The 13,584-nt window shown below is 42.4% G+C and overlaps 1 protein-coding gene and 1 non-coding gene across 2 annotated transcripts in view; one reads left to right on the top strand and one right to left on the bottom strand.

Moving 5' to 3' along the window:
• Positions 1 to 13,584, bottom strand: part of LOC124594377 (adenylate cyclase type 3) — a 686,894-nt gene that overhangs the window by 181,232 nt on the left and 492,078 nt on the right. The window contains exons 9-10 of the mRNA XM_047132746.1: positions 11,513 to 11,625; positions 204 to 365 (exon numbers count right to left, since the gene is read on the bottom strand). Of these exons, the coding sequence (XP_046988702.1) occupies positions 204 to 365; positions 11,513 to 11,625 (275 nt within the window). The remainder of the gene's footprint in view (positions 1 to 203; positions 366 to 11,512; positions 11,626 to 13,584) is intronic.
• Trnas-cga lies at positions 2,420 to 2,494 on the top strand. Its single transcript has one exon. It is a non-coding gene; the product is annotated as a tRNA-Ser (tRNA).

The raw sequence follows: 13,584 nt of genomic DNA, 5'->3' as shown, positions 1-13,584 counted from the left end.
CTAGTCAGAATGTTCCGAAGGCGTATCCAACGCCTCGGTCGTGCACGGCGAAACCGGGTCATCATCTTCCTCCGACGAAATGGATATAACTTCCTGCTCGACCTCCACGTCCGACGTGTCCGACGCCATTTCTTCCTTAACATCTAAACATTATGTAAACTTCGGAAATAATAAGAGACGCAGAAGAAGACGCGCACGCATACCTGGGCAGCACGACGACGCGGGCCACGGTGATGAGCAGCAGGGCGAGCGGGCAGCCCAGCACGGAGACGCTGCCGAAGGACTCCTTGTGGTGCTGGTACTCCACCTCCTTCTGCTTGTCGCTGAACGCCAGCGTCACCAGGTGCGTGTGCTTCGACAGGTCTCTGCGACACACCACAGGCGCTGTGTTAACGCCCAGCACCAGCGCTCGTACACGATCTTAATCTGTTCTCGCCACGAGTAATCGTTCTAGCGCAGAAAAGGCGCTGGTATCGATGAAATTTTTAACTTTTAATTTTTGTAAGTGCACTGCAGTGTGGTAAGTCAAATGTAGCTGATCTGTCAAATAGTTCTTAAACCAACTGTTAAAGTCTGTTTTTTGTGTTTCATTTAAATGGATGAACTATAAGTAGAATCACCATAAAATTCTTTTCATAATTTTTGTCACCAGTAGAAATGTCCGCCCCCGCTAGCTGAGTGGTCAGCGCGACAGAATGTCAGTCCTAAGGGCCGTGGCTCGATTCCCGGCTGGGTCGGAGATTTTCTCCGCAGGGACTGGGTGTTGTCCTAATAATCATCATTTCATCCCCATAGACGCGCAAGTCGCCGAATTGGCGTCAAATCGAAAGACTTGCACCCGGCGAACGGTCTACCCGACTGGAGGTCCTAGTCACAAGACATTTACATTTTTACCAGTAGAAATTCTTCCAGGACAATATTTAATCGGTCTGCATTTAAACTTGTACGAAATATACGATGCCATACATATACCACAAGAACGACCACCATACAGTTTACATGAATTAACAACCGTAGAACCGTTTTGAATTAGTACAAACGATTTTGCACACTTTTGCTTTTGCGACTGGGCTCCGCTTCACATGCGTGAATACTAAACAGCAATCGAATTAGTGGGTTTTACCTGGTGTACCTGCACCAGAAAACGTGAAGATGATTTCATCTGACGGAAAAATTTCATCTCACTGATTTCCTCAGGTAGGCTAGAATGCCAGCTTTTGAACTCTACGCTACTTCTGACAACTGCGCGGGGGAAAAAAGTGAGAGATGCCTGGATTGCAAAAGAAATAAAAGAAATATATATTTCATCACGACACTGTACCTACTGTATGAAGGAACTTTGACGATGGGTTTTAAGTATGAGAGTTGATACATACTGTTGATAATACTGCTTTGTACACAGTGGAAAGAAGAGGTGAGCTACAGGGTGGTGCAGCAGCTGTCGTAGGGAAGCTAGACAGGAGCAGAAATGAAACTTCCTGGCAGATTAAAACTGTGTGCCGAACCGAGACTCGAACTCGGGACCCTTGCCTTTCGCGGGAAAGTGCTCTGCCGACTGAGGTACCCAAGCACGACTCACGACCCGTCCTCACAACTTTACTTCTGCCAGCACCTCGTCTCCTACCTTCCAAACTTCGCAGGAGAGCTTCTGTAAAGTTTGGAAGGTAGGAGACGAGGTACTGGCAGAAGTAAAGCTGTGAGGACGGGGCGTCAGTCGTGATTGGGCACCTCAGTCGGTAGAGCACTTGCCCGCGAAAGGCAAAGGTCCCGAGTTCGAGTCTCGGTCCGGCACACAGTTTTAATCTGCCAAGAAGTTTCATATCAGCGCACACTCCGCTGCAGAGTGAAAATCTGATTCAGGAGCAGAAATGATTAGAGAACAAGTAAATACATAAAACAGAAGTTAACTTATAGCGTTCTACAAATGTTGCGAAATAACAATGCAAAAGAACAGACAAAAGTCGATTCCAGCTATCAGAAGAATTAAGTAAGGAGAAAATTTTCAGTATAGTGTTTCACGTAGCGGCCCTAAAGTGATTCTGGAAGGTCTGAACATACACCACCAGACCACGGGCTTACAGATGGTCAGATAGGGAAAGGAACATGCTTCCAGAAATAACCGATGAAGAGAATTTATTAAAGCTGAATGATGACTCGGCGACTCGCGTCAATACGCCTAGTCAAGGAAAGTTGGCAGCCGACCTTATTGGAAGTTTCATATCAGCGCACACTCAGCTGCAGAGTGAAAATTTCATTCTGGAAACATCTCCCAGGCTGTGGCTAAGCCATGTCTCTGCAATATCCTTTCTTCCAGGAGTGCTAGTTTTGCAAGGTTCGCAGGAAAGCTTCTGTGAAGTTTGGAAAGTAGGGAGACGAGTTACTGGCGGAAGTAAAGCAGTGAGGACAAGGCGTGAGTCGTGTTTGGGTAGCTCAGTTGGTAGAGCGCTTGCCCGCGAAAGGCAAAGGTCCCGAGTTCAAGTCTCGGTCCGACACACAGTTTTAATCTGCCAGGAAGTTTCTTATTATGGTGTTACTCGAAGTGACTCGTATACTGGTGCATTCTAGAATATCCCACTAGGATCGGGTCACCTGTCGCTTCTAATTCCTCAGCCAGGAGACCAAGCGAGTTGGGGCAGTGGTTAGCACACTGGACTCGCATTCGGGATGACGACGGTTGAATCCCGCGTCCGGCCATCCTGATTTAGGTTTCCCGTGATTTCCCTAAATCACTTCAGGCAAATTCCGGGATGGTTCCTTTGAAAGGGGACGGCCGACTTCCTTTCCCATCCTTCCCTAATCTAATGAGACCGTTGACCTCGCTGTTTTGCCTCTTCCCCCCAAACAACCCCAAACCTCAACCAGGAAAGTCTACCAAAATTCGTTATCATATGTATATATGGGATACACGGAAAGCTGATTGGGAGATGTGCAAGACAAGGAAGTAATTGAAGATACATACGTCACCGTAGCGGCGTATACAACTTGCAGAAGCCATCACAAATTCGCCTACGAAGCCATACAGCAAAAGCGGACGTGTTATATGCCAAGACGCTCTCAAGGGAATGGGGGAGACAGAGCACAAAGGAAATATGAATCAAGACATTAATGCTAACTCACCACATTAGACCCTTAAACGTGCGATTGCGAAAGCCAAAATTACTTTGAAACGAAAGTAAAGAAAAAGTTGGAAGACATCTGTTCGGCTTTCACTAAAACCATCACTTGTAGAAATTTGGCAGAAAATCAAGCGCTTCGCTAACAGAGGGAGAACCACGTTACAGAAAGTTCTCCATAGCAGTACCTCTTAGAGGGAATCCTACAGGAACTTCCACCCCTCCCTCTCTTTCGCCGGCTTACAGACCACAAGAAAGATATGAGGATGCAACGCACGATCTTTGCAACTGTGTAGTCTAACAGAGATGAAAAAAGAACTATTAAATGCGAAACATATGCTGCAACTGAATCTGAAAATATTAACTAAGTGTTTTGGCACCTCCCAAAAATAGGGAAAAGAACCTACTTAAGATCTTCAATAGAGTACCGATCAACGCATCGTTATTCCATCCATGAAACTAGCAAGGACAGTGACAGTTAAGAAACAAGACAAGGGTAAAAAATATGGTTGAATTCTAGAGACCAATGCACGCTAAACATTGTAACGGGTGATTAAGTATGGATTAGAGTGGTGGGCGGGAAAAGACAGGTTTTCTTTCACCGTACCAATTTGGGTTTAGAAGAGGAATGGGTACAAACGAGGTTTTAAGGTTTAAATAACCGTCGCTCACAAATCCCTAAGCTAAAATAAATACTTATTGGTAATTTTTGGGATTTAACAAGTTCATACGATAATGTTTAACTACCGATGTTAACGCATAAGCTGATTAACTAGGGGTGCGTCCAAAAGATTTGCTCAGATATACAACAGGTATTACTGTGCCGGAAAATCATCATCGGAAATCATCTACAAACAATTAAGAATGCCGCTTGCCGAAAGTATCTATCTTGCTTTTCAAAACATACAGGAGGGATATATATAATCTAGTGTGGGATAACATTAAGATCTTGCTAACTGCTGACGATCTATGCACTTATACAGTCGGAGAGGCATTTAACTACTGCATTCAGATAATAGGACAGTTGATTAAGAATTTCCAATCTTGCCTGCTAAATAATTCACTCGAAATATCCGCTAGTAAGACGTCCATCTGTGTGTTCACTAAAAACAGATGTACAGGCTTGAATCAAATGAAACTAGGCCCAAATAAATTTCCATTCAAGAAAACTGTCAAGTATTTACTCTTTGAAATAGATCACAAACTGACATGGGGCCTACATACTGGAAGAGCGTCAGGAAAATGCGATAGAGCAATAAATATCCTACGAACAGTTACGAGTATTGCCTAGGGAGCAGATCCCAGTGTGTCTAAGCATTTACTGAGCACTTATCCATCTCTACCTGGACTATGCAGTCATCCGCTATGGGTCTGCAATCACGTCCACCCTATTTAAACTGGACAAAATACAGTGTTAAGCGCTACCATTCGTGTCGATGCGATGAAATGGACACAAACAAATGCATTGTTATGAAAGACATTAGGTGCAACACTACACCTCCTACGGCGTTGTCTCGCATCGAAGTTCATGCTAAAATGTAGTTTGTTATGTAGAACATCCGGACGCTGGGGAACGACTATTTTACGGAGCGGTACTGGATCAACAAATATACTCCAACGTATGTTTTAGAGTGGATACAACCAGTCCAGCACAAAGTTATGCGTGCTACAGCTCTACAGTGTTACGACAACTGTGATCACGTAGCCCTCACAAATGAAAGGTAAACGATCTCTGTGATGCCCCTGATATCGTTTTAGAGCAGGTCAGGCTGATACTAGAAATCTTAGGACACATAACGGATGCTAAAATACTAACACAAATGAAAATCGATCCGTATATCAGACAACACAAGCTTGGAGACTTTATAAATAACCTGTGGAAATGTCTATTATAACAGCAAAATTAGTAACTATTGCAGAAGCACTTACGAACTAAGGAAACTGCATCGAGGGAAAAATTATTATCTTAACGGACTTGCGGGCAGAAGTCATGATCTTGAATCAGCCGTTTTACACAGAGATTTTTACATAGTGGCAGAACGGCCGAGTCGATGATTTTTCGTTCATATAGAGTAACAATTATACACTTAAGCACCAAAGAAATTGGTATAGGCGTGCGTATTCAAATACAGAGATGTAAACTAGCAGAATACGGCGCTGCGGTCGGCAACACCTATATAAAACAACAAGTGTCTGGCGTATTTGTGAGATCGGTTACTGCTGCTACAATGGCAGGTTATCAAAATTTAAGTCTGTTTGAACGTGGTGTTATAGTCGGCGCACAAGCGATGGGACACAGCTTCTTCGAGGTACCGATGAAGTGTGGATTTTCCCGTATAACCATTTCACGAGTGTATCGTGAATATCAAGAACCCGGTAGCACATCAAATCTGTGGCATCGCTGCGGCTGGAAAAAGATCCTGCAAGAACGGAACCAACGACGACTGAAGAGAATCGTTCAATGTGACAGAAGTGCAACTCTTCCGCAAATTTCTGCAGGTTTTAATACTGGGCCATCACCAATCGTCAGCTGCGAACCATTCAACGAAACGTCATCGATATGGGCTTTCGGAGCCGAAAGCCCACTCGTGTACCCTTTATGACTGCAAGACATAAAACTTTACGCCTCGCCTGAGCCCGTCAACACCGACATTGGACTGTTGATGACTGGAAACATGTTGCCTGGTCGGGCGAGTCATGAATCCAAGGAACTTGCAAGTCAACAAGGGACTGTTCAAGCTGGTGAAGAGTCTGTAATGGTGTGGGGTATGTGCAGTTGGAGTGATATGGGACCGCTGATACGTCTAGATAAGACTCTGACAGGTGAAACGTAAGCATCCTGTCTGTCCACCTGCATCTATTCGTGTCTATTGTGCATTTCGGTGGGCTCTGGCAATTCCAGTAGGACAATGCGACACCCCACACATCCAAAATTGCTGCAGTGTGCTCAAGGGACATTCTTGTGAGTTTAAACACTTCCGCTGGCCACCAAACTCCCCAGACGTGAACATTATTGATCATATCTGGGATGCCTTGGAACGTGCTGTTCCGAAGAGATCTCCATACCCTCGTACTCTCACGGATTTATGGACAGCCTGCAGGATTCATGGTGTCGGTTTCCTCCAGGAGTACTTCAGCTATTAGTCGAGTCCAAGCCACGTCATTTTGCGGCACTTCTGCATGCTCGCTGTGGCCTTACACGTTTCTATGCAGGTGTACCAGTTTCTTTGGTTCTTCAGTGTACGAAACTTACGGAAAGATTAACCATCACTTGAGTGTATGATATGCTGTTTTACACGATCTGGATTTCAGCCTTTTCAAGTTTTACAAATTTAAAAAAATCATCTTACTTTGTAGATCACACGATGAGTTGTGCTCCATACAAGTCAGATGATCCGTACCAGATAGGGTTGATAGAAGAGATAGAGAAGATCTAACGGAGAGCAGCGCGCTTCGTTACAGGATCATTTAGTAATCGCGAAAGCGTTACGGAGATGATAGATAAACTCCAGTGGAAGACTCTGCAGGAGAGACGCTCAGTAGCTCGGTACGGGCTTTTGTTAAAGTTTCGAGAACATACCTTCACCGAAGAGTTAAGCAGTATATTGCTCCCTCCTACGTATATCTCACGAAGAGACCATGAGGATAAAATCAGAGAGATTAGAGCCCACACAGAAGCATACCGACAATCCTTCTTTCCCCGAACAATACTAGACTGGAATAGAAGGGAGAACCGATAGACATACTCAGGGTACCCTCCGCCACACACCGAAATGTGGCTTCGGAGTATGGATGTAGATGTAGATGTAGATGATTCTTGACATTTGTAACACTTGATGAAAGGCTTGTGTAGATAAGCATATGATACTGGCAAATGGCGGTTATAACTTTCCATAACAACCCAGTCTTTTACGAAATTATGCAGCGTGTCAGTCGGCTGTACACTCAGAAAAAGATGCCACGTTAAACTAGTCAAAGACGACAACAGCATCCATGGCGACGAGCAAGTCGACGAACTGGCTAAACAAGGTGCAGCTTCAGGAACGCGATGCTTTTCAATGAAGTGTGACGAGGAAGGGAGAGCAACAACCAACACCAAAGGGAAACATATAAAACGACAGATCCTGTGATCCCGACAACGCTTTGATATAAAAAAGCAAGCGGTTCAAGATACTATTATACAAGCATTGAACGAATAAAATTCAGTCACCGCTTACATCGCCTTGGACTGATCAACAACCCTCTTTTTACTTCTGGAAAAGAAGAAGACATGAACATTATAAACCGTAACGTCCCGAGAGGACAAGAGGAATCGGACTCTAAATCAATTGTATAGTATTTGATACAGAGGCCCCCACAGCGTTACCACTCTTCTCGGAACGACAACATTGGGGGTTTTAAACTCATACACTCACCTCCTAAGGAATTAGGAGTGTCCAGATGGTCAGGCACAGTAAATTGCGCATCCTTTGAGTGCCGTAAATTTTCATTATTTGGTCAGAACAGACCAGCAACACGAGACCATATGCAAGGACTGCTACTCGGAGGAAACAGATGGTTCAAATGGATCTAAGCAGTATGCGACTTAACTTCTGAGGTCATCAGTCGCCTAGAACTTAGAACTAATTAAACCTAACTAACCTAAGGACATCACACACATCCATGCCCGAGGCAGGATTCGAACCTGCGACCGTAGCGGTCGCTCGGCTCCAGACTGTAGCGCCTAGAACTGCATGGCCACTCCGGCCGGCGAGGAAACAGAGACAAGAAGGAGAATCGCGTTGCTTGGACGACACAACCCAGTTACTGAATAAGTCAGACGACAAATCTGACACATACATTCTTGTAGATCCTTCTTTAGTCGAAAATAATACTTTTTTTAAACGGAAATCAATTTAAATTTTACACCTCATTGTACACATATAAATTTTATAAAAATACATACCTTTCTTGCAATAAATGGGTTCAAATGTTGTGCATTCGTAAAAATCAAAACTGACAAGTGTTACTAATTTGTATAAGTTACGGTTGGCTGTATAGGCATGAAATCAATAGACAATAAGAATAAGATTTTATTGATCAGGTTTTCTTTTTTACCACGTATAAAAAGTGATTTATTTGTAAAACTTTGGATCGAATGAAGAGGTTGTGGTTGTGTCAGTCGTATGTGGCAGTTTTCCACAACTTACAGGATTTCTACAGGAAAAAAAAGTCAAATAAACTTTGGCATAGTCAATTCATCCTAACGGCAACTATGTCGAAAATTAAATGCATTTTAACCTAATTTGTCACTCATAGGTAGAGAAACTTGTACTGTACTCTTTACAGAAGCGTAACAACTGACTCAGTTCCGTGAGTGTGTGTTACAGGTAATATAACTCCTGGAACTGGAGAGTGGTATAAGATATCCTGTTGATATATGGAAACTGCAGTAATCGCGATTTGTTACCAGGTTCGCCAACGATCATTTTATGTAAGGCGACAGAAAGTGTGGTTTCCATGTACTGGTTACTAAATAAAACCGATAATGTCAAGAAATGGCGCTGCCTGCATCGTGTATCGCACCTGTCGTTTGTTTGTGGCAATCGCACTTTAAAAACCATGGAAAGCTAAATTGATAATTGCGTTGTAAGACTGACGTTATTTAATGTTACGCTTTTCTTTTATCATTTTATTAATAGAGATTTCCTGCGCTTGGGACATCATATAGGATGATTATAATTAAACTTCCGCTACATGAGAGGGGTCTCCATGAAAAACGGGTCACCGTAGAACACTGAAAAGAAGCACGTTTTAATTTCCATATGAGAGGGTAACATTTGTTATTTGCGTACCATGTTTATGCTATAGGTTACAAACGTTTCTCAATGTGACGACCATCTGCATCCACGACAGCCTGGAATCGCACTAGAGATTTCATTTCAAAACCGTTCGCAGCACTTTTCGTGCGGTGGAACAAGGGATGTTCAGCTTTCGTGACACAGCTCGAGCACTGCTTGAAGATCGCACACTGCGTCCAACATCCTCAGCTATGGCAACAGTAGCCTGTTCGACAATTTGTTGCACAGTTGGTCGTCAGTCTCTCCCACAAACGCCGCGCGAAGTGGTTGCGCGGTTTGAGGCGCCATGTCACGGATTTTTCTTCCACAAGCAATTTCGAAGTCACCAACATTATTCGGAAATTGGAATTATCCAATTTCCGAATAATGTTCTTCAACCCCGGATTAGAATAGAATCTCTCCCTTTTCCTTTAATGCCCCGATACTAGCGAAGAGCAGCGGCACTGTTGCTGTTGTTTTGATAAAACAGCAATACGAGCAAAGTCCTGTTCACCTTTCCAGAACCATGTCGACTGTCTGCAATTGCAATGCACACTGATGTTTGTGTTTCAGCCCTAAGTCGCCGTACCAGTACCAGCGCCCGTCAGCAAATCATGACACTAACACTACTTACAACGCAAATTCTACCGCGTACAGTCTGAACATCATTCCTATATATCTGAGCATCCATAAAGTAAATAGTTTTCCGTATAAATTTGTACGTCGTATTAATTAAAAGATCATCATTCTACGCACATTATCTTAGTGGACACTAGAATAGGCTATTTTCCATCAATAAATGACTTAAATGTTATCGGAAATAAGTCGCAGTATGTCTGCCTGAATTCGGTGCCTTACCATTAATGTCAATCCCCCTATTGTCTGAGCTACTCAGGTACGACACTCTGTGTTCTGCCAGTAGCTCTCTCATACTGCAGAGTGGAAGATTCTTTGTAAAACAACCCATAGATTTTAGCGAAGCCTTTTTCTGCTATAACTACATTTGCATGAATATTCTCCAAACCACTGTCCCACGTTCGGTGGAGAATACATACCAATATTAGTCACATCCTATCATATTATGTTCGCGAGAAAAACCTGAACACTGGCATCAATACAAGTTCTAATCTCAGCTAACCTATTCTCATGAGCCTTACGTGACATATACGGTGGAAACAGAAATGTTGCACGCTATTTCTCGAACTCCCTTTCTCTGAAATTAGCCAACAGGCTTATGCAAGAACTTTGTTGCCTTTCTCCCAAAAATTCCCATTTAATTTTTCGGAGCTTCTCTGTTAAATTTTAGAATGGACTGTGCTGAGCTATTACGATAGTTGCAGCACGACACTAAATTTATTCGATTTCTAGTGTCTAGTTGATAAGAGTTCCAAACACCGCAATAAAAGCTGAGAATCGAATGCAACTTGTCTTTTATTTTTTTTTATTATCTTTTTCTACAAGAGCTCCGTTATTTTTCAGCATTCTCACAAAAAATTTTAGTATTCCATTCCCCAACCATTTCTTTTCGTAATGCTGATTTTGTGCAAGAGAGTTTTTGTGAAGTTTGAAAATTAAAAAAGGGGCACTAACAGATTTGAACGATGAAGGAGGAACGAGATTCCCACTTTTACACCTCGGGTAGAAAGAACAAAAGACAGAGAGTACGGATCACAGTCCCTATACAGTACACGGTTTTAATCTGCCTGGATGTTTCATAACAGCGGATACGCCGCTACAGAGTGACAAATTATTTGGCTATATTCGAACATACACTAGGATAAGCGGCACCCAGGTTCTTCGGCACGATCCTGTTAAGTATATTTTGCAGCCAAAGAAAGTGCTTTGTAGGTCACTTTAAATTACTATGAGAAGCTCTGCTGTCTTATTCCTGCCAGAAGTCCAACTGCGTCGAAACAGAAGATGTAACAGTCAACCCCCACTGCAAGGAACAATGACTTTGCCATTCTTCTAGGTGAAACGAATTTTTCGTGTAAATAAGACAATTAAAACGCTGCGTGAGACGATAAGTGGCGCCAGTGATCTCTCAAGTTTTCCTGGCGTCATTAATTGATGGTGTGCTTTCCCATCTCCAGTGGCTGAAAATGCGAAGGCACACTATTAAACAGCACCAGTGCTTGGGAAAAGGTAAGAAATAGATGTAAACAGACAACAAATTAACTACTGATGATGATATAAAGTAAAACTAAACTAATTTAAACAAACTAATAATTTATGAAAACTGTGAAAGTTGTCATAAACTAGACATTATCTTTGATAACTGTATTGCTACTCGAGAGTGAAACATTAAATGTTTGATGCTTTTATTATTTTCTACTTCTTAATGTAGAAGAAGGATCTAACGAATGACAATTTATATCACAATGTGTTACATGGTACATGAAATACTTTTCATGACTCACCCCGTTTATTGATAATTAGACAAAAATTTAAGAAATTCTCTGATTTAGTGATACAGATGAAAATTAACCACGATATGAAACGTGTCGGTATTTCCGGCTCCCATTCTGAGTGTACAAAATGGTTCCATGCCTTCGGCTGTGGTGTGTGGTGGATGCCTACCTCTGGCCGTCCCTGTTCACCAGCTCCTCGCGTAGCCGCTTCTTGAAACTCTCCGAGTCCTCTCTCCCTCGCCCGTTTCCCAGCACGTGGTTCTCCTCCACAGGACTGGCACACTGCGGACAAAATACATATCAGAGCCATGTTTAATACAAGTCTGTTCAGTAACAGTGGGAATAATGTGAGCAAAATTGCGGTTGCGCTATCAATAATACAAATTTAAAAACTATCGATTGAACTAAATACCTAAGGATTGCAATTACACACAACTTATAATGGGAACCATCACGTTGAAAATGTTGTTGGAAAAGCCGAACAAAGACTGAATTTTATTGGCAGAACATTTGTAAGGAGCAACAAATCTACTACAGAGACTGACTACACTAGCTTCTACATCCCCTGTTACAGTACAGAGATGGAGTGGCAGTCACTAAACCATAGGTGTTTTTGTTTGCGGAGAGCTTTTCACAAAATTTCAAGTACCATTCGTTTCTTCCAAACGCCAAAATATTTTGTTGAGTCTCAGGATTCAGGGAAAAGTGATCATGGTAATAAAATAAGAGAAATCAAAGCTTGCATGTGAATATTTAGGTATCCATTTTCCCACAAGCTATGCGAGAGTGGAATGGTCGAGAAATAGTCTAAAATTGTTTCTGTGAATATTCTGTGAAGTACTTCATCGTGGATTACCGGGTACTGATGTAGCTGTAGATGTAGAAAAGGAAAATAACAACTGAATGGCAAGAATTTCAAGTGAAACAATACACCGGACAAAGCGCTAATCACGATAAAACGCTAATATCGAGTAACATCGCCTCTAGCATTCATAAAGGCCTCACTTCGGGGAGGGAGAGAGACCACAAGTTTCTTCAGGTAAAACACGTCCAGAAGAAACTCCACATTCGTCATTAGATCCCGTAGAGCTACCAATTGCAGGCCAATTAAGTTCTATGTTTCACGTGGCATCACAAATAGCCTCAGATATTTTTCTATGGGATTCAGATAGTAGTGATTTAGCGGGACAGTCGAGGACCAATAGGGTGGCTGAGTGTTGGTCATACCAGGACGCGTGCGTGCAGCGCTCTGTAAAGACAGCAGAGTCCACAGCATATTCACCGTGAAGAAGTAGAAGAAACGGCAACTCCTGGTCACCGTGAGTTAGTTACTTAGTATCATGTTCCTTGCCTAATTTTCTCGATAAATTGTAATGACGTGGAACGAGCCATTTTACCTCCACGTAACAAATTAATTTGTAAATACAGTCACATGATGACCAATTTTTTAATGTACACATGTGAGTTAGTAATTCCTACCCATCTCTTTTAAAAATTACATTAATATAAATTCTTCTACGCATTATAAGGAATTGTCAAGGAGAAACGATTTTAGTCAGTTATCAAATTTTAATTTGCTGTCTGTCAGACATTTGATATCACTGGGCAAAGCAATTCACGTTTTAGTTCTAAAGACCTTAACATGGAGCGATGAATGCAATTTTGTCTTCCAGTACTGTAAATTGTATACGTTATTTTTCCTTTTGAACTGCAGTGGATTATTACCAAAAATCATGACGGCATAAATATACTGTGAAGCAGCAGCCAAAATGCCCAACTCCTTAAACAGATGTTGACATGATACGAAACGAGTGTGCACCACTTACGGCACATTTTTGAGCAATGAAGACTCCCTTTCTGGATTACGAAGTACCGCACAACACTATTTCATATTACATTATTGAATGAAAATATGCAATATATGTCAACTTACTGATTTGTCTCTTCCCGAGATGTTCAGGGATTGTAGGTGCAAATGTGGCTGAACTAAGTTGTTTTAGGAGTTCCAAAATGCACTTTTTCCAGTTTAAGTTCTCATCAATATGTTGTTGTTGTTGTGGTCTTCAGTCAAAAAAATGGTTCAAATGGCTCTGAGCACTATGGGACTCAACTGCTGAGGTCATTAGTCCCCTAGAACTTAGAACTAGTTAAACCTAACTAACCTAAGGACATCACAAACATCCATGCCCGAGGCAGGATTCGAACCTGCGACCGTAGCGGTCTTGCGGTTCCAGACTGCAG

Source organism: Schistocerca americana, chromosome 2 (assembly GCF_021461395.2).
Source record: "Schistocerca americana isolate TAMUIC-IGC-003095 chromosome 2, iqSchAmer2.1, whole genome shotgun sequence".
In the NCBI taxonomy this organism is placed as follows: domain Eukaryota; kingdom Metazoa; phylum Arthropoda; class Insecta; order Orthoptera; family Acrididae; genus Schistocerca; species Schistocerca americana.
Note: the sequence above shows the minus strand (reverse complement) of the source record. Positions and strands in the feature narration are given on the sequence as shown.